Source organism: Typopeltis vanoorti, chromosome 24 (assembly GCF_054136105.1).
Source record: "Typopeltis vanoorti isolate ZY-2024b chromosome 24, IOZ_Tvanoo_1.0, whole genome shotgun sequence".
Classification (NCBI taxonomy): domain Eukaryota; kingdom Metazoa; phylum Arthropoda; class Arachnida; order Uropygi; family Thelyphonidae; genus Typopeltis; species Typopeltis vanoorti.
This window is the reverse complement of record NC_143572.1, coordinates 34,948,210-34,975,379: the sequence shown is the minus strand read 5'-3', so window position 1 is coordinate 34,975,379 and position 27,170 is coordinate 34,948,210. Positions and strand designations below refer to the sequence as shown.

Genomic DNA, 27,170 nt, shown 5'->3' with positions numbered 1-27,170 from the left:
TTGTCTCAATTGCACTGCCTTCTACAATGCACTGTCTTCATGGTGACCTCCTACTCTTTCTGGTTGCAGTTCCTCTGCTATTATCAGCATCACCCATCTTATTTTCTATCCTCTCTGAAAATACTATACTTCTCCTGTAACTACATCATTCACTGTTCAGTGTATGTGAACTGCAGTATCCCACAACTTTTTTTTTTTTGGTCACTCTCACACTCACTTGCCTTGTAGGTGTGTACATTCTACCCTAACAGCTCTAGTTTCTCTGACTTTTGTACTTCCATGCTCTCAGTGTACAATGCTTTCTCCACACATGTACAACTACAAATCCATTTAAGTGCAATTTGTTAGACTTAAATCAGTCTTTATGGCAATCATCTTCACTACAAAAGGTATACAAACTGCACAACCTACACCCCTATCTCATTTGCGATCATGGTTCTCCTCCTCAACTTGCCTTATCATAGTGCGGAAGCAGACTCGCAATCTTGACTCTTTTCTTTTACACTTTTTCTAATAGCTCATATATTTGCTTTCAAGTCATTAGTGCCTGCCAAAGCAATCAACTTCATCACTTTACTTCTTTGCATTCTGACAGCCTCATTTAATTTAATATTATTTTTTGTGCCAAGAAAACAAGATTTAACTACACTTTCATTAAACACTCCTCTGAACACGATATCTTAAAAAAGCATTTCTAGTTTCTTCTCTCATTTTGTCATTCATTCCTTTTTCTTCCCTTGCACCTCTTATATCTTTCTCTTCTCAGCTCTACCACTTGCCTGACATTTCTGCAATCATTCGAACTCATACTTTGTCCTGTGAAGGATCAAGGAAGCACACTATTTCTTTCATGATATCCTCTATGGAGAATAAAAAACATTAGAAGATTTACTTTTATTTATCTTCATTAAAAATTGCACCTAAATAGCACATCAAATTTATTACAATCATTATTAAATTTAGGGAATCTTGTAGCCTTGTACTGGACTTATTTAGGAGTATAACATAATCAGCATAAAATAAAGAGCTGAGATTAACATGTCCAATTTTGATATCAGGTTTAATGCCACTTTTCTTCATAAAGTGATGCATATGGACAATGAATAACATTAGAAATAGTGCGTATCTTTGTTTTACACCTGATTTTAAATCAAATCACCTTCTTGTATCTCCTAAATTCTGACTTAAAATGGGACTAGGACAACCTTGCAGACTTCAATGGCACCAAATACTGACTCCTGACTGATCTATCACAAGAAAGAGCTTGCATTCTTCCCTCTTACCTTCAATAATACTGAAACATCTAAACATGATCAGATTTCCCTTCTTGAACCAACCTGCACCTCTGATCTCTTCTGGCACAAACACATTTTAACTATAGCTTCTGCAGCAGTTCAAAAAAATTCCATGTATTTTTTGCACAGATACTACTTCACAGCTGCTAACTCTATAGAAATCCACCCAACCATGGAATACTGTCCCATATTTGGGGTGGTGCACCAAAATCCTCTCTAAGATTCCTTGATTCTATCCAGAAGAGGTCAATCTGTCTAATTAATAATCCTCCCCCTCTCTCACAAATGCGCTTTAATCCATCTCTCACAGATGTTCAGTTTCTACCACGTGCCTCTTATACAGATACTTTCATGGCCAGTACTCTGCTGAATTGGCCGCTATCATTCCTCCACTTTTGTCCAAATTCATTAGAACAAGAGCAACTACTGAAACAACACCCTTCTACAGACTATCTCGAAATCATCAAAACAACTTCATTGCCTCCTCTTTCATTCCATCTACTTCTGTTCTTTGGAATAGCCTCCCCAACTCTGCCTTTGCCAAAGAATACAATACAACCTTCAGCTGCTCAAACAAAATATGAACAGATTCCTCATTTCTTCTTTTCCTCTTGCCCACACATATTAATGCTCACATAAGCACATTAGGCCTTGTGGCCTTTCGTGTGTGGATCAGATGTGTGTGTGTGTGCATATATATATACATATATATATACAGATAAATCTGTCAACAGACAGGAATTTGTAGTAATTCCATGATGGTGTCAGACTGCATTTGATGCTTTGTTTTTTTTCTCTCTCTCTTTTTTGTAAAGCTCAAAACTGGTGGGACAGTCGAAAATTGCATGAATCACTGAATGGTCTCGTCAAGAAAAGAAACACAATTACCCTAAACATTAGGTGGGCTACCGCTCTTGCTGTATTCACTACTACTACTGAGTTTTGCAGACAGCAGGTAACCATTTATGTCTGTTGTTGGTAAGTACTATATAAAGTAAATGCACACCTTGCCAAAGTGATTTTTGAACTTCTGATGTTTGCAACAGTCTTATAAAAGCACTGTTCGTTCGAACTGCTAAGAAGTCTTTATTCAAGACTTCTTAACAGTTCAAAATGTGCTATTCTGAACTACTGAGAATTCATTAAAACTGCATTCAGTATAATATATTTGCATCGCAGATTTTGCTGCGATGACAAGATACCCCATGGAATACTGTTGCGCAAATTGGAGCAGATGGGGAATGGATACTAAACTGGTGATATGGATAGGAGAATGGCTACAGAAGGTTGTGTATGGAGGAGCCCAGGATGAGGCAGGTGACCAGTGGTGTGCCTCAGGGCTCTGTGCTTGGGCCATTGTTGTTTAATTTGTACATAAATGATATAGGAAATGGCTTAAAGGGAGATATTCAGTTGTTTGCTGATGATGCAAAGATGGGTAGCGCAATAAAAAAAACAAGCTGATGTTGAGAGTTTGCAGGATGATTTAAATAAGCTGGTAAAATGGGAAAAAGGAAATGGATGTCAGTTCAATGTGGAAAAGTGTAAAGTTATGCATTTTGGGATTAAAAGATTACCAGCTGTGTACTATATTGATGGAATGGTACTCCAAGAGATTGATGAGGCTAGGGTCTTAGGGGTGTTGGTAGATAGGGAGATGAAGTTCAGGGGACACATTGTTAAGGTGTCCAAGATTGCACATAGGATTACTTGGTTATTGAGGAACGCATTAACATCCAGAGATAAAGAGGTTATTATTTCCCTTTATAAAGCATTGATACTTCCACATTTGGATTACTGTGCTCAGGTCTGGTCACCTGGGTTCCTTGGAGATGAGGAGGTTGTGGAAAGGGTTCAGAGGGGAGTGACTAAGTTGGTGAGTGATGTAAAAAATGCTCCCTACATTGATAGATTGTGGATTGCAGAGGTTGGTTGATAGGCAAAGAAGAGGGGATATGATGGAAACATTTAAATTACTAAAAGGTTTTTATAAGATTGATGCAGGGGAAATGTTTCAGCTGTGTGATAGTGATGGAAGAACAAGAGGTCATCTCTGGAAATTAAGGAAAAGTGTTGTTAACAAGGGTGTGAGAATGAGGTTTTTCGTCTGGAGGGTGGTGAATGAGTGGAATGCATTGCCTGACTCAGTTGCGAGTTCTTCGTCTGTAAATGAATTCAAGAACAGATATGAGAGATACTGTTTTGATAGTTTGGATCTCCTGCAATGAGATCTACTGACTCCATGGAGATACCCATATTAATAATAATAATAGTACAAACTCACTAAACTAAGGTCCCATGTACAGTTCCATTTTCACAAAATTTTGACATCTAACAATAGTCATTTCCTACAAAATACACTGCTTGGAAAGAAGTCAACAGACACTATAGTGTGAGGAACAAACAGTCATGGCACTCACCTTGATAAGATGTAAGACTTCCTTTTGCTGCGATGACTGCAGAATGCTACAGTGAATACTTTCCACAAGCATACAATAGCGATCAATGGGAATTTTAAACCGTTCTTCCTGTAGTCATGCAATGAGGTTCTGGAGTCTCCACAGAGCACTGTAGAGACATGTCAAGGTGGCAGCTTTCACATCTACAAAGCACGCAGTTAGAGCAGCAGCCTTATGACATAGTGCATTGTCTTGCCGAAAGAGATAATAGTCAGTTCTGTAGAAACACCACAAAGTAGGAAGCACTGCATTGTCCAGAATGTTCAGATACCTCTTGGAGTTCAATATTTGTGGCATTAAAAACAGAGGTCTGAGGCCAAACCAGAAACAAGACGATACCATCACACTGCCATCTCTGAATTTCATAGTTGAGGTTACACACACTAGTAAGAGATATTCATCAGGCATCCACCACACCCATCCATCTGCTTGGTAGAGGGTGTAGAATGATTCGTTGCTCCATAACACAGCTTTCCAAGCTTCCACATTCCACTGTACATGCTCTTTACACCACTGAAGATGACAATGCATGTTGGTTCAGGTAATGTGGGGCTTGCATATTGTGATCCTACTATGGAAACCCATGTTGTGAGCCTTGGATCTGAATGTCAGATAGACATGTGGTAAGGTTGTCTGCAATGATAGAAAAATCAGAACTCAATGATTTAGGAGTTAAAGAGGGAGTCAAGGATAAGAAATAAGTGTATATAAAGTTCCTTACAAATAGTCATCATGTGTACTGAAAGAATACAAAGAAACATGTAAGAAAGCAAAGCAATGCATTAAACTTGTTAAACAAAAGCAGTGACCCACAGTCATAGAAAACATTCAAGAGGAATGAATTAGGAGTAGAAAAAAACCGCACACAAAAAAAAAGAAATGTGGAAGGGCAGTTGCAGTACATGATAATCAATCCACAGCAGTAGCATACCATAGGTTGAACAACCTCTTATAAATGACTTATCCATTATAATAAAAAAAAAAGCTCACATATGGAGGTATGAAAGCTTGACAGTGGCAACACTATATAATTCAGAAAACCTAGCAAGAGGGTCAAATTCCAGATGATAGGAGTAGAGCTCTCATAGTACTCATCTATAAAAGAGGAAATAAATTGAATACAAGAATTCTAGAGGAATGGAATTTCCCTACTGGATGTTCTAGTAAAATTTATGCAAGCATAACTGAGAAAAGGCTATGAAAAATTGTGAAAGGTAAACTTGGAAAAGAACAATTTGGGTTAAGGACAAACAGAGGTTGTTTGGATCAGTAAGTTTTGTAGATGTGAAAAGGCATATGACAAGATTTAAAGAGAAAAGCTGTTCAAAATACTATAATTATATGGTGTAAATGAGACATATCAAGCAATACATAGTCTATAATTGAGTTGTAAGTCAGCAGTTAGAATTGATGGACATATAGGAAGATGGTCTGATGTTAAACTAGGTATGAGAAAAGAGTACACATATTTTGCTGCTAATCATCATCAATATGGATCACATTATGAGGGAAAGTGGCATCTGATATCAAAATGTAAAATGCTAACCTCAGCTATATAGTTTATGTAGATGATGTTACACTCCAAAATAAATCCAGTACAAATCTACAAGATTTCCTAAGTTTAATAACTGCTGCAATAAATTTGGTATGAAAATCAGCAATTAAAAGACAAAGGATAAGAAAATAGGCAGGGATACTGAAAACATCAACTGCAACCCAAATGGAGAACCTATAGAATAAAACATTTCAGCTATTTAGGCAATTTTTTTAGCAAAGATGGCAAATTAAATATGGAAATAAACAACAGAATTAGCAAAGTTGGTATGGTAAGAAGTCAACTGAATAAATGTATAAGAGAGAAGTTGGAAGTTTATTTTCCACTTGATTAGACTATAATAAATCTAGTTTAATCCTTTATCCAAGTGTATGCAAACAAAGTTTGCACCTGAAGTATCTTCAGGACTGAGGCAACTCGTAGTAAAGGTGGACCAAGCTCTCATCACTCCTTGTCTCAGTATCTCCCATAATGCAAAGCACATCTCCTTGTGGACATGTGTAATGCTATGCATTACGGGAAAGGCCACTAGCCAGACTGGTTTCGACCTTTAGTGAGGTCTTGTCAGTGGGAGCCAAACCCAGAATTGGTGATACTAAGGCAGAAGCAATGGAGAGGTCATATTTACTTATACGAGTTGTCAAAAGGTGTACCACCTTATTATTAAATTACTCTGGATTTAGAGAAAGATGTTGGAAGTTTATTTTCCACTTGGTTAAGACTATAATAAATTTAGTTTAATCCTTTATCCCCAAGTGTATGTAAACGAAGTTTGCGCCTGAAGTATCTTCAGGACTGAGGCAACTCGTAGTAAAGGTGGACTAAGTTCTCATCACTCCTTGTCTCGGTAATGCAAAGCACATCTCCTTGTGGACATGTATAATGATATGCATTATGGGAAGGGCCACTACCCAGACGGTTTTGACCTTTATTGAGGTCTCATCAGTGGGAGCCAGACCCAGAATTGGTGATACTAAAGCAGAAGCAATGGAGAGGTCATATTTACTTATATAAGTTGCCAACAGGTGTACCACCTTATTATTAAATTACTCTGGATTTATACTTCAGGCGAGGCACAAACTTTGTTTGTTGCATACACTTGGATAAAGGATTAAACTAAATTTATTATAGTCTTAACCAAGTGGAAAATAAACTTCCAACATTGTGGATGGCACACATTCAGCCTACCTAATATATAAGATCCAGCATAAGTCAGGACTCTAGCCAATCTTCAGCTAGTATAGTATTAGAAACTATTCCATACCAACTGGCTGGAATGTACAAATATAATCATGATGTTAATATATGTATATAGATAGATACTTGTTGTTATGCCCAATGTATTTCTACAACCAACAGATAACACTAATAATAGGACTCTAGCGTTGATGTATAATTTTTTTCTTTTTTTTTCCCCACCAGAGGTCAGGCCAACAATTGTTGCAGCGGTTGGTCAGTATCTTTAACAAACCAGTTTGATTGTAGTGTAGCTTGTTTTCTGTGTATAGTTGTATGCTCCAGAAGATGACCTTGACATAAAGGTCGAATGTAGATTTTAGTTATATTAAACTAAAGTTTTTATTCAAACACAGTAGTCGTCTCCATAATTTTCAAAAATGCATTCGGATCACCGTGTAAGCTTAAAAGAAAGGAAACTTCCAACATCTTTCTCTAAATCCAGAGTAATTTAATAATAAGGACTTATTATTAAATTATGACCAATTGTGACTTATGGTTTTTAGTTGAGTTAGAAGTAAAACAGTTAATCAAAGACAAGAGAGTTCTATGAAAAAATTAAGAGGATAAACGATGGAATTAATAAAAGAAATATGTTAAAAATATTGACATTAGTAAGGAACTTGTTCTTAACATTCTGGAATGGGCAAGCAGAGCTAATCGCAGATGGTATAGTTAACTTAGAATAGGATGGATAAGGTTAGTAAAAAAAGTGTTTTTTTTTTTTTTTAGCCATGACAGCAGGAAAAAGATCCAGAGGAAGTCAAGATCTACATGGACTGATAGAGTAAGAAGAGTTGCAGAAAACAGAAATATAAGATCTGACAACACTGGAAGTCCTGATAAATAATATATTATTTGAAGAAAAACTATTGGTAAGAACCTAGTAAAGATGTGCACTTTTCACGTCATATTATCATAATATCCTATGATAATATAAAGTTTGTCATATCAGCATTTTTGATCTTCCATTTGATTCTGTGTGTATCCAAGGATGGTCTGCTAGCCTGATTGTCTGCAGTTTAATGGAAAATTGTTGATAAGAACTTACTAAAGATGTACACTTTTCACATCGTATTATCATAATATCCTATATCCTCCCACCCTGAGAGCATAGATCAGGAATGTGATGAGGAGGAGGAGAAAAAATTCTGTTAAGAAGGTAATATTTATAAAGTAACAACTTACTTTCATATCACATATAATTCTACTTGAAAGCAATGACTTCTATGATTTTACACACAAAATCTTCTTGACTACAAAGTGGAGGATTATTGAAAGTATCGCAGTGCTGAGTTCTGCCATGGACGAGTTCTTCACTTAACCATAAACCATGTCCATTGCTAATTTAAGGTAATAATAATTAAAATCAGATAACTAAAATGATAAAAATCACATTGAAATTATTATCTATTAGATATTAATGTACGTATTAAGATTTATCTGATAGAATAACGAATAACTAAACTACACGTAACCACAGTAATTAAATTATTTTTAATAAGTAAATATTTCGTCCTAAGTATCTTAGGATGAAATATTTACTTATCAATAATAATTTAATTACAGTGGTTACATGTGTATGTTTAGTTATGAATACTCCACAGGTTTCACTATATAATAGAATAATGAATGATTTGCTTGGTTTCAAATTCATTTCTGTGATAATAAAAAAGATATGATAAAAGTTTAATGAATGAAACTAGCATAAGGAATGAACCATATTATTTAAATTAGACTGGTTTTTAAAGGCAACTGAAGATTCCAGAAAAAGCCTCTTACATTTGACTCTCATTAGCAAAACTCATAGGAACAATGGGACTGGTTTGTTATAAGATGTGGTTTTTTATAATCAATTTCTTTTATCACAGCATTCTATGCATAAAGCTTTAGTTAGGACTTTTCAGCAGTTTGTTATAGTGAGCAGGTTTGAAATATATCACACTTTTGATCTTCCATTTGATTCTGTGTGTATCCAAGGATGGTCTGCTAGCCTTTTTGTCTGCATTCATCATTAGGGTTGTATTATTTTATTTTCTTCTAAGTAGATGCTTGTTGATCATCCAGTTAGTTCACAGGAGGCAAACTTGCAGAAACAAGGAACTCTATACCTGCCAGAATTAAGAAAAGTAATTGGTCCTCAGGGAAACAGATAATGGTAGCTAGCTTCAAAGTTAGGACTTGAAGGCAGTGAAAATATTACAATCCCCCCCCAACCCCCAAAACTGACTATTTGTTTTTCAGACATAACATGGAGATAGGGAATAATGATCACATTACTATAATCTGTATATAAAGAATGAGGATTGGGGGGGGGGTGGAAAGGATTATGTATTTTGTTAACTGTGGTTAAGTTTAGCTGTAAGAGATGTTTCATAGATTGATGGCTTTATTAATGGAAGTTTTAATAATGCCACACTGCTGGGAGTGAGGATGATGATGATGACAAGTCTGCAAATATATGCCAGTGTGAGTAGGCTTCCTGTATGCAGTAAAAGAGAGGATACTATTTGGAAGATGTGTTATTAGGGTATCTGTAAAGGCTAGATTGTTGTCAAGTTATTTTTTTCCTCCTGTAGTATAACAGATTCTATATATATTGACTGTTAAGGTGAAGGAGGAAATGTATATAATATGTCTAGGCAATGTGGCCAAATTGAGAATATATCATCACTATATCTTAGCTAGATATTAAACCATAGGCTTAAGTGGGAATGTGTCAAGGTAAGAGGATAGAATCCACTGCTGTATCCTATTTGTATATTTTGTTCTTCCAAGAGAAGTAATTTGCATGGATGGCAAAGGAGTAGAGATATGTGATATTGGAAGGAAAAATGTTTTTTAAAAGTGTTAAGGTGCCATGCAAGGCAATACTGGTAAAGAGAAAAGTGATGCCAAAGCTGACTATGGTAACAGAATCATTTAAAATTAAATTTTTGATAGAAGGTTTAAAATGGGTTACATTTTTAATGTAAGAAGAGGTATGGCTAGTGAGGGATCTCTTATTCCCCTCACTTGTGTGTGCATGTGTGCGACAACCACTTTGTGACATGAAATGTTATATTGAAAGTAGGCTGGTACCATAAAATCACCAAATATAGGAAATGCACAACTGCCTAATATAGGACCAATCAGTCCTGATTCCATTAACTATGACTGAACTTAATCCATACTATCACGAGAAGTCTTCTGTACCATTGTAATGCCACCTAAAAACTTTGCTGAGACAATTCACTTAGAGGAAAGCATTCCCTGGACATCTTACACATCCAAATTTTCATACAGGATGAGCAGCATGTATTGTGACTCATCACTGCACAGGACCATCAATTGGTACATAGTCTAGGCTCTGTGTGACTTGGCCCATACCAAATAATAATGCATATTTTTTGTTGTTGTTAATAAAGTTATGAACTGAACCCCTCCATGAGAATTCACAGTACACACATCTCTCTTTCTCTGTCATAGAAATATGCAAAAAAAAAAAAAAAAAAAAACTGTTTGCAACTGCTCATATTATGCAGACTCTCTACAATCTAATGTTATGATGCCTGGGCGTACTCACACATATACACGTTCAGTGTGTGTGTGTGTGTGTGTGTGTGTGTGTGTGAGCATGCATGTGCTGAATGATGTAGAAGCAGATTCATCTCCTGATTATGTGATAAGAGGTTGACTTTTATCTTATAATCATAAAATTAAACAGTATATAACGAGGTGTGACTGCTTAGATTTCAGGAACAATAATGAATGGGAGGCATTTTTAAAAATATTTAAATGATGCGATATCAAAATGTGTCCTGAGAATTCAAAGAATAAATAGGGTAGGAGTTAGATGGATGTGTAATCTTATTAACCAAGCAATTCATAAGAAATGAATGATGCAGAAGGAATACCATGCGCATAAGGATGAAGTCCGTTATGAAAATTATGAGCAGCAGACTAGAATAGGCACAACAGTTGTAATAGTCACTAGAATAGTTGTATGGAAAGCTAAGTCTGAGTATGAAAAGGAACTGGCTCTGCAAGTTAAAGACAACCCACAAGAATTCGTTACAAGTAATTCATTACTTCTATTACACTAATTCGAGATGCTACAAGTAAAAGAAAGAATAACTTCTGAATGCAGATGATGGCAGATGCAGAAGAAGAGGTTGTTCAACTAATGAGTGCCCTTGCTAAAAGCTATCTACCTAGTGTATGCAAAATTGAGTTCACTGCTACCTCTTCATTGAATGAAGAAACTCAGATGTATGAAGAGCAGGTATTACAGCTGTTGCACAAACTGAATAACAATTCAGAAATAGGGATTGATGGGATATCAGCATGTGCTCAAAGAGTGTTCAGCTGAACTGGCTATTCCTTTGGTCAGGCTATATAATTTGAGTGTCAGAACAGGGAAGATTCTGTGAGAATGGAAAGAATGCATGGTAATCCCATTGCACAAGGGTGGTGCAAAAACTGAAGTATTTAATTATCAACCAATCAGTATCTCAGGAGTGGTAGTGCAGGTTTTGGAAAAATTGGTTAGGCTTACATTCAGAAATGGGTTGATGGTGAATCTCTACTTTGCAATGAACAGCATGGGTTTACTAAGGGACATGGGTTTACTCATGTTTTAGCAACTTGCTCACATTCTATAATAATGTTACCATTGAACTACAAGAGGAATGGATACACCATGATACTTTTGGCTTTTGACAGAGTAGAGCATGGAAGACTATTGCATAAATTGGAGAATATGGGTTTGGATTATAAAATATTACTGTGGGTAAGAGGATGGCTGAATGACAGATATCAAAAAGTGGTATATTGTGGATGTGAATCTGCAAGATTTAAGGTAACTATACCACTTTTTGATATCTGTCATTCAGCCATCCTCTTACCCACAGTAATATTTTATAATCCAAACCCATATTCTCCAATTTATGCAATAGTCTTCCATGCTCTACTCTGTCAAAAGCCAAAAGTATCATGGTGTATCCATTCCTCTTGTAGTTCAATGGTAACATTATTATAGAATGTGAGCAAGTTGCTAAAACATGAGTAAACCCATGTCCCTTAGTAAACCCATGCTGTTCATTGCAAAGTAGAGATTCACCATTGAATAACAGTGGACACAAGGATCAGTCCTTGGTCCACTGTTATTCAATCTGTACATTAATGATATTGTGAAGGATTTGACAGGTGACATATAGCTATTTGCTGATGATGCAAATATAAGTAGGGTAATCAAGAAGGCTACTGCAGTAGTTGCAGAATGATTTGAATAGGCTGAATCATGGGCATGAGAAAATGGATGTCAGTTCAATGTCAGTAAATGCAAACTCATGCACTTTGGCATGATTAGATATCCAATTATGCTAGAAGAAATGATCAGGCTAGGGATCTCAGAGTATTAGTAGATAGCAAGTTGAAGCTGGGTCCATGTAGCAAAGATTGCAAATACAATTCAAAAGATAACTGCAATGCTGAAATGAACTTTCACATATAAAGAGAAGGATGTCATTTTGCCTCTTTTCAAGGCCTTGATAAGACCTCACTTGGACTATTGTGTGCAAGTCTGGTGTCTCCTGGTTTTCATTGTGATTCTGATACAGTGGAGAGAGCATACACAGGAGTGTGTTAAAAATGATATCAGGATTGTGGAATACTAATTATGAGGACTGACTGAGAATTTGTAAACTGTAGACACTAGCAAACAGGAGAAAGAGAGGTGATATGATTGAGACTTACAAATTTCTGAAAGGGTGATACGGATTTCAGTTGATGGAATTTTTCATTTTATGGAGGGAGGGTGGAGAAAGGACAAGAGGCATCCTTGGAAGCTGTGAATGAATGCTGCTAAGAAGATGAGGTTAGATTTTTATTTCTTTCTCATAGGGTAGTGCATGATTGGAATGGATTCCCATGGATGTTGTGTGTGCAAGCAGTGTAAATGAATTCAAGAATAAGTATGGCCTCCTTCGATGAGTCCCTGACTCTCTTAATAATAATAAATAATAATTATTATTCAGTGTGATTTACACTAGTATCTAGCAATGAATATATTCATTGCTAGAAGTGAAGTACGAAGCTGAGCATTATGTACTTCACTTTAAGCTATGTAATAACTTAATTAAGCTTTGTCAACTATCTTAAAACTTAAATTCACTGCAATCTTAAAATGCTTACCTTAATAGTACTTTCAGATTGACTAAATTCTGTATTTGAAGTCCTACTCAATTTCAGTTCAGAACACAACCCATGTCAGCATGTTTCCTTGTGTGTAAACATTTAGAGCTCTTGTTCCTTGAGTACAAACACTTAGAATTCTCACTGAATTACCATGTGATGGGGAGAGAGGAAAGGACAGTTCTTCACAGAGGAACTGCTTCATTTGCAATCATTCTGAAAATTTCTGGAATAAACTATGTAGACACAGTAATGAAATAACTAAATTTAATGACTAAATTAAGTGTTTACAACCTGATTTTTTGCTAGCTCAAGCTAGCATAATCAAACGATTTTTTAAGATATATGCTCAATAGAGACTAGCATTACAATGGCTTCCAGAATAAGGATAGTCACATACATGGAAGGCACCATTGCTGCTCTCTATCAGTGATGTTTCATGGTTATTTCTGACAGGCAGATTACACCATCATTTCTGTTACAGAATTAAATTTTGGCTCACTGATCCACTCATCAGCAATAACCATGAAACAGGAATGATTAAAGGTTAACATAATCCAACTCCCGTAGAGGACACCACTATCATCTTTCATGAACGTGGTTGTCCTTGTTCTGGAAGCCATTGCAATTCTTGTCTCTGTTGAGTGTGTATCTTAAACATCCCTTCAATAATACTAGCTTGAGCTAGCAAAATGTTAGGTTGTAAATACTTAATTTAGTTAAATTAAGGGGATATTAAATCCCACATTGTTTTAAAACCGAATAAGAAACTCAAAGATCAGAATCAAAGAGTTTCATGCCGAATATGGTAACTATAAAGTTACTAGATCGGTGACTACTAGCGTAAGCTAAAGCATGTAGTCCAAGTAAGTAGTACAAACTAGGGCAACTCGTAGCAAAGGTGGAGAAAGTTCTGATCGCTATTCTTAGTATTTTCCATAATGTAAAACCCATCTCCTAGGAGATGTATGATGTTATACATTATGGCGGGAGGTCACTACCCAGACCGGTTTCAATCTATAATGTATGATGTTATATGTATGATGATCTCATAGTTTATTCCAGAAATTTTCAACACGAATAGCTACAACTAAGGAAATTTCAATATGGAAGCTTCACCTGCATGGACAATTGCAATCTTTTTGCATATTTCGACATCAGATAAGCTAAATGAAATTTATGTCTACTTTGAAAACACAAGATTCTGGATTATTCTCAATAGGAAGGTTATCCCCCCCTTCCCCTCGGCCTTCTGAATCTAGATTAATGGCATACTCTTATTTTGGAGAGTAATGGATAGTTCTCACTGATGAATCATTCTCTACTTTAATACTATTACAGACTTCAGCATCTTACAGGTTTCTGCTCACAATTCACTGTAGTTATGTCTTACATCAATGCCTGACTCCAATTTTACAACTCCTCCTCCCTTCCTTTTTATGATGAAAAGGTCCAAGCTTCTTATGAAACATTTCTTGTCTCTGTTGAGTGTATACTCCTCAACTCCTGAGGAGTACAGAGAGAAATAGTCTTTTTACCTCTCAGGTGCTCCTTTATTTTTATATCTCAACTCTATACACATGCATATCATGTGACACCCCTCCTCATCCTTTGCATACAACTATGATTCTTCTTTCATGAGCAGATTGTAACTGTAATCAACCATTATGCAGTATATGATATGTCACCTTTGAGACATGATATGCTAAATTCTTATAAGAATTCAATTACTGGAAAATTTTCCTAGCATGAAACTGAATTCTTACAGTGATGAAGCGACTAGCCTTTCTGATGAGAATTAGCTCCTCTCAATCAGTATTTTAGGCACCCTTGGCTGTATCTTGAGCTCAGTATCAACTGCAGAATTTGATTTTTTTGGCATAGTGCTGACTGGCAACTTAATAATGCTTAACTGCTGTGCAACAGTATAATATATATTTAACCCAAATGACATGTGAGTAGCATTTTTCTTTGAAATGTTTATTTATTTTTTGTGTGTCTGTGTTACTTGTCAGTGAAGCATACAAAAATGAAATGACTTCTGAGTTAACCACTAATTTGCTTTATAGGCTAGAAAACATGCATATTATGTAGTAGCATCCTGCCAGCATAGCTTCCTAAGTGAATGTGCTGCTCTCCAAATAACATGCTGTGGGTTCAACTCCACCATATGCATGAACATCGTGAAGGTCTTTAGGAGGAAAGTGAATTTTAATGCAAGCTGTGAGACTACTATCACTATCCCACTTACTGGACACCTGACAGGTGGGTAAGTAGGTTTCAGGTTTATGCACATAATGAATAACTAAGGTCATGCTGTACCATGACAAAGGTTATAGCATTCTGAATAAGTAACACATAGACACAGTTGAAAATATTTAATTGAGATAAATTAAATACAGAGATTTTAATTTGTGTATCATCGTCAGTGTAAAGCAGAAATCAAGAAATTAAACAACAATGAAGGTATATGGAGAATGGAATCTCTCCTTATACGAGGCATGAGACGGCCAGGTAAAAAACAATACTATTAGGATCAATTGAAGTATGCATGTAATTTACTGCTACCTGGAGTCTATTCACTCCCATGCAACTGAAAGTTATTCTATTTTGCACAAACAGATTGATCTTTTCTATACATCTTTCCGAATACCAATCTCCTCCATTTCCTCCAAGAAAGGAAACAAATTGGGTCTAGCAGAACATGGGATTACTAATACTAGCCACAGGATTGTTTGGAATAATGCCAAATTACTACACAGATGTTCTTATAAATATGAGCATCTCTTTAAAGAAAGCTCCAAAGTACTTTGACATTGCCCAAATCCCAACCTTAATGATGGACTCTATATGCCAAATATCTGGGAAATTATTATTAAGAACTATACTGTTTAATTATATATTAAAGTTTTTATTACATATAACACATACACTTCAATTTTTTTTTTAAATCACATACATGCACACTTCAATTGATCCTAATAATATTGTTTTTTACCTGGCTGCCTTGCACTTACATATGAGGAGAGATTCCATTCTCCATATACCTTCATTGTTGTTTAATTTTTTGATTTCTAACTGTGTTTACACTGACGATGATCCACGATACATAAATCAAAATATCAGTAATGAATCCATCTTAAATATTTTCAACTGTGTCTATGTGTTACTTATTCAGAATGAATAATGCACAGTTAATAAAGGTTATAGCAGTATTATTACACCCTCCATGGTGTTGGCAGACTCATTGTGGGAGGTTCATTCAACTGACAACATAGTTATCATATAGAATCTTAAAATCCTTAACACTCCTTGCATTAACAACACATTCTGGTAATGTGTTCCATTCACTGACAATTCTCCATGTAAAAGATCTACTCCTCACATCTCTCTTCACTACACTTTTACATAACTTAAAGGGATGACCTCTGGTTCTTCTCCTTTCATCTTCTACTCTTTTTATAATCCCCTCTGGATTAATCTTAATCCAGGTAAACCATGTAAAATATAAGATATACATGGTAAAAATAAATATTTAAATAAGTAAATAAATAGCATCTTAATGTACAAGCAAATAAATTAAAAAAAAATAAAAACAATGAAATATAACACACAAAGATTTTTATGATCCGACTTTTACCTTTACTGTACAAAGTAATTCTTTGTAAAAAGTTAAAAACTTATGCATTTTGTCCAAGTCTGATAATATATGCTTGAGTGTATATGGCTCAGCTATATTACTAGAATTTACATTTCCCTCTGAAGATGTGGCACTCCACCAAAATATGACATATGGTAAGACAAACTTTACAGAAGTGGGTCATCTACTCTCAGTGTAAGATAACTGTACAAATATTCTTATTCTTATTCGTGACACCTCCAAGGAGTCTGAAGACTCATCGTGGGAGGACATTCACTGTACAACTGTCTCCGCTACTACCAACCAACTACATCAGCGCCATCTACCACCCACAACACCACAAGTATTTTTTGTCTGAAAATTGGGTGTGTTCTGAAGGGCCGATTTGTCTGTATGCGGGATGAAAAACCTGAGTTTCCGGGAGAAAAAACCCTGCCACCTCCTAGTAAACAACTCTCAAAATACATATGCAGAGTTTAGCACAGAACAATTTCTTCCTCCCTGCATATGTCACGATTCCTATGTAGATTAATCTGTCAACATTTAAATTCAAGCATAATTTCATGCAGTTTATTTGTCAGTGCTCCTTATTTAACTGTCACTCATTATTTCATTTTAGAAATTATGGACTTTACAACCGTGTTATAAATAACTCTTTTAATTTCCTGACGTTTCGATCTTCATATTAAGATCATCATCTCGAGTATATACAAATATACAAGGACAGGCTGAGTTACATTACACATAGTAAGCTAAAGAAACAATGATTTGATCACTGGTTATTCTACTGGCATGACCTCAAGTGAAAAAAAAAAATTACAAATTAATTAATTATTTAGAAACTACATCAAAACTAAATTCTATTTAAGATAACATGGGAAAAACATTCTTTCTTATAGATGGTCTACTTTCAGTAACAATGATGTCCTTAACATTACAATTGTTATTTTAGATTTAGGATTCTGGATTACCTACAGTTCTGTTTATAGTTAACTCTTAGAGAGAAAGGTTCTGTGGGTAGAATATGTGCCTTCCATATGCTTGGGATTTATAGACCATCATTATTGTTCAGACTGGGGTGGTTGATAAGAATCTCATAGGCTTCCTTAAATTTGCATTCATACCATGTTTTGGTGTGATGTAAACAGCTGGTGCTTTTCTAGTTACTTCTATGTAAAGTGTTCAGGGCATGATCAGAAAGGCTAGCTTCATCATAGTTATTATATGTAATGTGTCGTTTATGTTCCTTTTGTCTGATAGGAATTGTGCATCCTGTTCCCCTATATATGGTATATTACAAGTGCAATAAATACAATATACTCCAGGGTGGGCCAGCAGAGGGAGTGGGTCTTTGGATGAGTTAAGTAAGCTTTTTAATTTTGCAGGAGGTTTAAAGGTGGCTTTAAGGTTGTATTTTTGTAGTATTCTGTTTATTTTATCTGATGTCCCTTTAATGTAAGGAATGGTTATAGTTTTATTATAGTCTGACCACTTTGCAAGGGAATATCATCCAAGTGAGGTTATTGCTGTGACAAATGTGACAGGGACTGAGAATAGAGGTGGATGAATTGGAGTGTCTTAATTTATTGCAAAATCACAATAGAAACAAGGCTGTGGGATTAGATGGGATATCAAGATTGGTTTTATGAGAAGGTGGAAGGGAACTAGTGGTGCCTTTTACTAGGCTACTTAATTTAAGTCTCAGCTCTGGCAAAGTCCCAAGGGAGTGGAAGGAGGGCAAAATAATTCTTTTGTATAAGGGAGGATCTAAGACAGAGGTTAAGTAGGAGATTACAGACCAATCAGTATATCAGTAGTGGTAAACTTGGTAAGAAAGAGAATTCAGGAATGGATGGATCAGAACATGATACTCTATGAGGGACAACATGGCTTTGTGAAGGGTTAGTTATGCCTTAGTAATTTACTAACTTTTTATAATAGAGTAACAGCTGACTTGATTAAAGGAAATTATTACACAGCGATTCTGCTGAATTTTTCAAAGGCATTTCACAGAATACTACAAGGAACTGTTTCACAAATTAGAACAAATGAGAATTAATATGACACTGGCTATATGAATAGGAGGGTGGCTAATCGACAGATACCAAAAAGTGGTAATGGGTGAGCAGAACCCAGGAGAATAGTTGTGTGCCCCAAGGTTCTGTGTTACTACCACCACTACAGTTTAATTTATACATAAAATATAGGAAGTAATCTGAGGGAAATATTCAGTTGTTTGCTGATGATGCAAAATTGAGTAGAGTAATAGATAAGCAAGATGATGTGGAGAGCTTGAAGGATGATTTAAATAAGCTGTCAGTATGGACAAAAGATAATGGATCTCAGTTTAATGTGGAGAAATGTAAAGTTATGCATTTTTGGATAAATAGATTACAAGCTGTGTACTACATTAATGGAACTGTGCTCCAGGAAATAGACGAAGCTTGGAATTTAGGGGTGATGGTAGGATAGACAGTTGAAGTTTAGAGGACATATTGCTAAGGTTGCCAATGTTGTTCATAGTATTACTTGGCTATTGAAGAACACACTAACAAATGAAGATAAGGAAGTTGTTATTCTTCTTTAGAATAACTTGATACATTCACAGCTGGATTACTGTACTCAGGTCTGGTAACCTGGGATGTGGAATTAGTGGAGAGGATTCAGAGATGAGTAAACAAGATGGAGAGTGGCCTGTGCAATGCTCCCTATGAGAGCAAATTGAGGGTTCCCACATTGCAGAAGTTGGTTGACAGGCAAAAAAGTGGGGGATGTGATAGAAACATTTAAGCTATTTAAAGAGTTTTATAGGATTGATGTAGGATAAGTGTTTCAGCACTTGGCTACAAGGAGCAGAACAAGAAGCCATCCCTGTATTTTGAATAAGAATGCTGTTAGTAGGGGCATGTGGACTACATTCTTTGCTTGGAGATTGGCAAATGAATGAGTTGCCAGGGTTCAAGGAGAGGTATGATAGATATTGTGGATAGTTTGGTATCCATGATGAGTCTTCAGACTCAATGGAAGTGCTCATATAACAACAATAATAATATCAGAAAATTTTATTGGATTTTTATCTTCTGTTGGTTGATCACCATTTGAAGGAAAACACTTTCAGATAAATCAGTGGGTCTCTAATTCTCTTCCTTTTAACTTCTGTCTACTGTCTCAAGGAACCCACTTTCTCATTCCAAACCACACAACAATAAAACTTCAAAAGCTGTTGCTACTAGTTGTACTGCTTCCTCAATGTCTGTGCATGCATGCATGCATGCACTTGTTTCACACTACCAATTAAACTTAATTGGGTTCTGCTTGCACAGATAACATGAAACAGTGAAAGGTTAAAGGTTGTGAAAGGACTTGATTTTTGCTATCCCCCCTTCCATTTTTATATACAGTATGGGTACAATATATGGGTACAATAAAAACTGGTGAGATCTTTCTGAGCAATAAATACAAAATGTTATATTCAGGCAATGACAATCAAGGAAAAGAAGGAGTAGCCATAGTATTCAACACAAAATACGAGGTTGATCTTCTTGAATGGCAGGCAGTCTCAAGTAGAGTGATGTGGGCATGAGAATGGGGAACTGGACAATGAGACTTATTTGTGCCTATGGTCACACAGAAGGTTCCACTAAGGTAGAAGTGGAGGAGTTTTTTGAGGCTTTAGAAAAAGCAACTGACAAAATGAAAAATGAAAAGTTGGTCCTTGTTGGGGATCTGAATAGCAGAGTAGGAATTGATTGTCAGACATACAAAAATATTTTGTGAAAATTTGGAGAAAAGAGCAAAGCTAATAATAATGGCAAAGATCCAACAAAAATCCAACAGGACTAGTTATTACTAACACCATGTTCCAACATAAAAATGTGCAAAAATTCACATGGAGAGAAGAGGCAAGGAATAAGAAAAGTCTCGTTGACTAAGTTATTGTTGATAGTGATGTTTTCTCCCTGATGCAGGACACCAGAGTGTACAGAGGATTTGAAATTGGAAGTGATCACTATTTAGTCTTGAGCAGGATAAAATTGAATTTCATATTGAAAAGAATAACACGTAAGAAAGTTTTAAAGCGAATAAAAGTTGAGGAGCTCTCAGATGTGAACTGTAGACTAACATATACAAAGATTATTGAAGAAAAAATGAAAGAGTTTGAGAACAGGAACCAAACCTTGGAGATTCAGTGCCAAGCCTTGAAGAAAACCCTGATTGATTCAGCCAGAGAGGCATGCAGTGAGGTTGTCTGTAAGGATAGAAAAATCAGGACTCCATGGTGGACACAGGAAGTTAAAGAGGCAGTGAAGGAAAAGAAGAAAGCATATCAAAAGTTCCTGGCAAATAAGTCAGCTTTTGCTCTTAGAGAATACAGAGACAAATGCAAGAAAGCGAAACACCGTGTAAAACTAGCTAAACAAAAGTCATGGGAGGACTTTGGCAAGAACATAGAAAATAAATATCAAGAAGGTGGTAAGATATTCTGGAGATTGTTGAAGAAGCTTAGAAATGGAGGAAAGAGAGCTGCAAAAGGAGTTAGAGATGATAAATGTGACATGAAAACAGGAGAAAAAAGATATCCTTGAAGTATGGAGTAATTACTTCGAAAAATTGCTAAATGAAACAAGCAGTGATAGCACAGTGGTAAAAAACACTCAACAGGCATGCAGTCAGGAATACATATCCATACTTGAAGTAGAAAAAGCCATCAAAGGCTTGAAATGTGGAAAGGCAGCAGGAGTAGATGATATTCGACCAGAAATGCTGAAGTATGGTGGTATAAAAGTCTTACAGTGGCTGCACTGCATAGTTCAGAAAGCCTGGACAGAGGGACGAATTCCCAATGATTGGAGTAGAGCTCTCATAGTGCCCATATATAAAAAGGGAAATAAAACTGAATGTGAGAATTACAGAGATATTTCCCTATCGAGTGTTCCTGGCAAGATCTATGCAAGTATACTTGAGAAACGGTTGAGAAGAATTGTGGAAGAAAAGCTTGGTGAAGAACAAGCTGGATTCAGGCCAAATAGAGGCTGTCAGGATCAGATCTTTACGACAAATATATGAGAAAGCATGGGAATATAACAAAGATCTGTATTTAAGTTTTGTCGATCTGGAAAAGGCATATGACAAGGTGCCAAGAGAGATGCTATTCAATACGCTACAGTTATATAGTGTCAATGGGGCATTATATCAAGCAATACTTAGTCTGTATTTGAGTTGTATGTCGGCAGTTAGAATTGAAGGATGTACAGGAAGATGGTTTAATGTTAAATCTGGTGTGAGACAAGGATGTAGATTATCCCCTCTGTTATTCATTATCTATACGGATCACATTATGAAGGAAAGTGGTATTAAACATGATATCAGAATTGGCGATGTTAATGTCAGCTCTTAGCTTTATGCGGACAATGTTATACTTCTGAATAAATCTGCTGCAAGTTTGCAAGATTCCCTGACTAAATTGAATAACTGTTGTAATAGACATGGTATGAAGGTCAGCATTAAAGACAATGAAAATAGACAGAATTGTTGAAAATGTCGACTGTGTTGTGAACGGGGAACCTGTGGAACAAGTAAAACATTTCAGCTACTTGGGCACGATTTTTAGTGAAGATGGTAAATTAAATATGGAAGTAGACAACAGAATCGACAAAGCTGGTATGGTAGGAAGTCAATTGAATAAATTCATATGGAATAAGAGAGAAATTAGTCAGAACACTAAATTAGCTGTATACATGACAGTGTTCAAACCAGTTTTAACTTATGGATCTGAGAGCTGGGTCAGAAGTAAAACACTTGACCAAAGACTAGAGACCGCAGATATGAGAGTCCTGAGAAAGATTAGAGGCGTGAACAGATGGCATCAATGGCAATATCATATTAAAAACGAGGATATTAGGAAAGAACTTGACATTGTCGGCATCCAGGAATGCATTAGCAGAGCAAATCTCAGGTGGTATGGTCATTTAAACTGAATTGGCGAGGAAAGATTAGCGAAATAAGTGTTCTCTGCTATGTTGGCAGGAAAACGACCCAGAGGAAGACCAAGATATAGGTGGATTGATATGGTACAATGTGCCTTAGACGAGCGCTTCCCAAACTGTGGGCTGTGGTCCCCTTGGGGGCCGTAAGTTTTGTTGAGGGGGGGGGGCCGTGAAATAATGAAAACAAATTTAAAATGTTTTAAGACTAAGTAGATTTTTTTATTTAAAAGAAACGTATTTAACTTTTATTGTTTATTATTTCTTTTTTATTATTTTTTATATTTTAATGGAAAAATTCACACACTGGTGTTGGTTCACAAACTTTGCTTCCTGCGTATTTCGGTGCTTAATGATTATTAGTAAATATTGCTTATTCATATGTTTCATTTCAAAGCAGTGGTTAATTGTGTTTACTTGGAATGCTCTCCAGGGAAGCTCCAAATCTTCCTGTCCCTTTCATCACATGTTCGTAATCAGGGACTGTTGATATTGACTTTATATACATATCAAAACTCGTTTTATATTATCACTGTGATCCAAGTTAGTTTTCTGTTACCAATAAGTTTCGCATATACTTCACACATGAAAAAAAGCTTAAACAAGTTCATGTGGGGAGATAGTAATTCTCTTGCAGTGGTAAACAACACCCCTCCCTAACAGCCACTATACTGCAGAGGCAATAAAAACGAGTACTTTTATTATGCCAGTGAATAAGGTATGAGGAGTCTGTGTAATATATTTCTCAACAAATAGTGCAATTAGAGACAACTGGGATAAAAACACACTAATTAATGAATCACATGTCCCCTCATACAGAAACTATGCTGTATAGACTGAAACAAAACCATATGTTGCATGGGCAAACACAGTATCTAACTAAAAACTATTGTTATTAATTAGATGTGTGCGAGTTCGATTTCCCAAGGCAGCAATAAAATTTAACCGAACGTGTTAAAATTCGTAAAAGTATTAAAACTAAGTAATATATATATAATGAATGTTATGGCATTTTCACATATGGAATTCGGTTGAAGAGAGTTAGCATTTCAACTCAATTGTCAGCTATGCTTTTATCTTTCGGTTGCGCGATCTTTTGTTAATACCGCACCAATCATATGCACGTTTTAATAACCCTGCCTTTGCTGTCTGTTTCACATTAGGCTTAATTACCGTAAAGGGAGAAAAGTCACAAAAGAGAAAAATTTCCTGGTCCTGGGATTCCCTTATTCAGGTAATATTCACTAATTTCATGTTATCAGTCTGTGGTGTGCAAGTATTGGTAAGTGGTGATATTATTTGATATATTCTACGTTAAAAAATTTAACCCTGAGATGGATAAGTGGCTGATAAAAAATAAAAAAAATTCCCGCGAACAATCAGAAGAAGTAGAAACAGACTCAAAAAAAGGACAGTATTTCATATTTTACCGAACAGCGAGCATTGTCTTCAGAACCAAACGGTAAGATGCAAAAAATGTAATATATGCATTTGATTTTTGCAATATTCACTGTGTATGCTTTGTATTGAATATAAATACAATAAATATTATAATAATATATCTCTCTATTACGATTTTTTTTCGAGGGGGGGCCATGAAATATTTTAATTTTTGCAAAGGGGGCCCTGACATCCAGAAGTTTGGGAAGCACTGCCTTAGACGATAGAAATATAAGATCTGATAATGATAATATTGGAGTCTTGACAAGTAATAGACTGATTTGGAGGAAAATTGTAGATAGGAAGTTAGTAATGATGTGAATTTTTCATGTAGTACTATCATATCCTGTACACTCCTTGAGGGTACATGTCAGGAATTTGATGATGATGATATTCATGTTTGTATCAGTGTATATACTTTATCCACTGTTTATAGATTTTTATATCACATTTAACTGAAAATAACAAAGAGTAGAAATTTATTACCACTATTATCATATGAAAGTAAACTTTTATAAATATGTGTATATATGTTATTAAATATAAACAGACAATAGTTACATGTTTTTATCATTTAATTTAGTTTAATCTAATTTAATTTTATTTTTTATCATGTATTGTTTTCACTATTGAGAGCTCACATGCCATATTTGAATTTTTATATTATTTTTTGCAGACCAGTAATTCTTTTTTTTTTTTTTTTTTTTTTTCAAGAGCCAGTATTGAGCCATAGACAGAACTTCAGGAAGTGCTGATTTAAATTAGGTCAGAAAGAAATGCTTTGAGAAATCTTTTAGGCAACTTACCCAGCTCCAACAGCTATCATTGTGTTGTCGGCAGCCATGAAGAGCTTAGAAGAATGAGGAACATCTTCATGTTGATTGAGACCCACCCAAGGAAAATTCTGAGCATTCGGAAGGAGGGTGAAAAGAAAACTTTCGCCAGTTCCAAAATACATGGATCGATGTCCACTATCATCTAAGAGAAGGCGTGAAGACCAGCTTGATGAGCAATAAGCACCAAACACCTATATATGCATATAATACAATATATACTTGATAAATAAATCATAAAAGTTACATTTACTGTTATCATAGAACTAATGATCCTATAAAATATCATAGCCTAAAAGCTGTAATAACATTTTAGCTAATCAAATGGTATTTTGTATAGATAATAGTTGTATGTAGATGGTGAATAGTGGCATATTATGTAAATAAGGATTACGTAGTGGAGGGAGGATTGTGTGGAGTGCCTTCCCACAATGAGTCCTTGGAGGTATCACATAATAATAAAATTAATAAATTAATGTGATAACTAATTAAGTCAAGATATATAGAACTTGACAGTCTGCTAGAGCTTTAGAACTAGCATTTTCAAGAGTACACATACTCTACATATACATGCTAATTAACAACTTTTGCTGCAATCAAGCAATTCTTAAATACATACTTCTTAAATAATAAATACTTAAATAAATAGATAAATACATACATAGTTAAAGTTGTGAACAATAGTTGAGTTGATCCTGGATGGCATTTTAGCAACTGTATCTATACACATATAGTATTGTTTTCCATATTATATGTAATTTCATCCTATCATCTTTATTTAAATTACTGGGACATTTTAGTGTTTTTTCAGCAGCCTTTCACAACAGAATGTTGGTCTAGACAATAATTCAATACTAAGCATGCTTGGGATAAAAACAAAAAATATTGCTATGATTGCTGTACAGATCAAAATTCTAGAAAGATTGTTTCATGCTGTGATGTCTCTGAATTACTAAATGCTTCAGTAATATAAATAAAGGTGGTGTGGATGAAATTACCTAAAATATGGAACCAGTACTGTGAATAGATGAAAACGTATAGATTACTATTGCAAATCAGTTCCCAAAAATGTCAATCACAGTTCAATTTATTTCCCCCCCCCCAAAAAAAACCTTGGAAAATATGAATTTAAGAATTGCACTATTATACTTCTGGTTGGTAACATGTCAGTGTATTTGTGGTACATGTGTACTTGATAATGGTAGGTGTAAAAAATCTAGCAAAAGAGTTTCTGTATATTTTGATTTAATTAGATCCATTTTATTTTTCTTAGTGGTTTCAGATCTGGGAATATATTATCAACATGAATATTTTTAGAACCCATGACAGTGTACAGGCAAGTATAATCTTAAAATCCAATATTCAGTGAGAAATAACATGAAATAACATGGAACTTTAGTATTCCTATGTAACAGTCACAGTCGTTACAGATTTATCTTAGAGACTTACTATTATATATAAGATAATAGATGCTTTACCACACACATACACACACACACACACACACACACACACACACACACACACACACACACACACACACACACACACACACACACACACACACACAGTATATCTAGAAGTCAAGTTCAGTTAAATTGGCCCTTGGGAAGTTCTTTAACAATTGCTAAATGATTATGATAAAATTATTGAAAAGAGTATGGAGTGGCTTAAAGATAAACTGATTTTTTCATTTCAGCATTGTTCCTAATGATTTTGGTGTCTTGAGATATTCTCAAATTAAGTTCCTGGAGGAACAAGAAACTTCTGGTCCCCATCTGGAAAGTAAATTACATTTTAATTATATATCTAAAAAAAAAAAAAAATTACAGAAAGCTGAAGTTCAAGTGATGGATAATACAAGAAATGACATGGCTGGCTCAGTGCTGTACTGAGTAAAACATCATCAAGTACTGTACTTGATGATGTTTTACTCAGCAAAACATCATCAAGTACAGTACTTGATGATGAAGTATTTAAGATGGCGAAGTTGGAGGAAACACATCATTATGCCACAACAGTACCAGCTAGAGATATGTGACATGAAAAAAAAAAAAAAAAAAAAAAAAAATATATATATATATATATATGTGGCGATTAGTTTTTACTCGGTTGTTATACATTTCAAAAAATAGATTTAATGACTCCAAGACCGAGATAACATATAAAGATTTTAATGATAAATACTACTAGTTTCGGCATATAGCAGCCTTCTTCAGGTATTTATAAAGGAAAGGAATACTAATAAACATTGAATTATTTAAATAAACAAACTGGAAATTACAGGTACAAATTGCCTCACATAATCGATACATAAAAACGTTGTATTTTTCAAGTTGTTCCAACTTGAAAAATACATCCGCTCTCTAATCAGCCATCCAAAACCTACTCATCACAACCTTAAGTACCCTGGAGTATATAAATTGTGGTGTGATTGCAATATCCCATACTTTGGTCAAACTAACAAATCTATTGAACAACGCATAGAAGAGCATAAGAGAGACATCTCATACAAAAGATCTCATGCAACTGCTTTATCCAGTCATGTTCTTTT

General features: G+C 35.3%; 1 protein-coding gene across 3 annotated transcripts in view; it reads right to left on the bottom strand.

Moving 5' to 3' along the window:
* The window catches only part of sky (GTPase-activating protein skywalker), a 233,792-nt gene that overhangs the window by 9,141 nt on the left and 197,481 nt on the right, over window positions 1-27,170 (bottom strand). For all 3 annotated transcript variants that reach the window (XM_090413407.1, XM_090413410.1, XM_090413408.1), the window contains 2 exons: window positions 24,590-24,810; window positions 7,734-7,888 (listed from right to left, as the gene is read on the bottom strand). In XM_090413407.1, coding sequence (XP_090269533.1) covers window positions 7,753-7,888; window positions 24,590-24,810 — 357 coding nt within the window. In that variant the 3' untranslated portion in view covers window positions 7,734-7,752. The remainder of the gene's footprint in view (window positions 1-7,733; window positions 7,889-24,589; window positions 24,811-27,170) is intronic.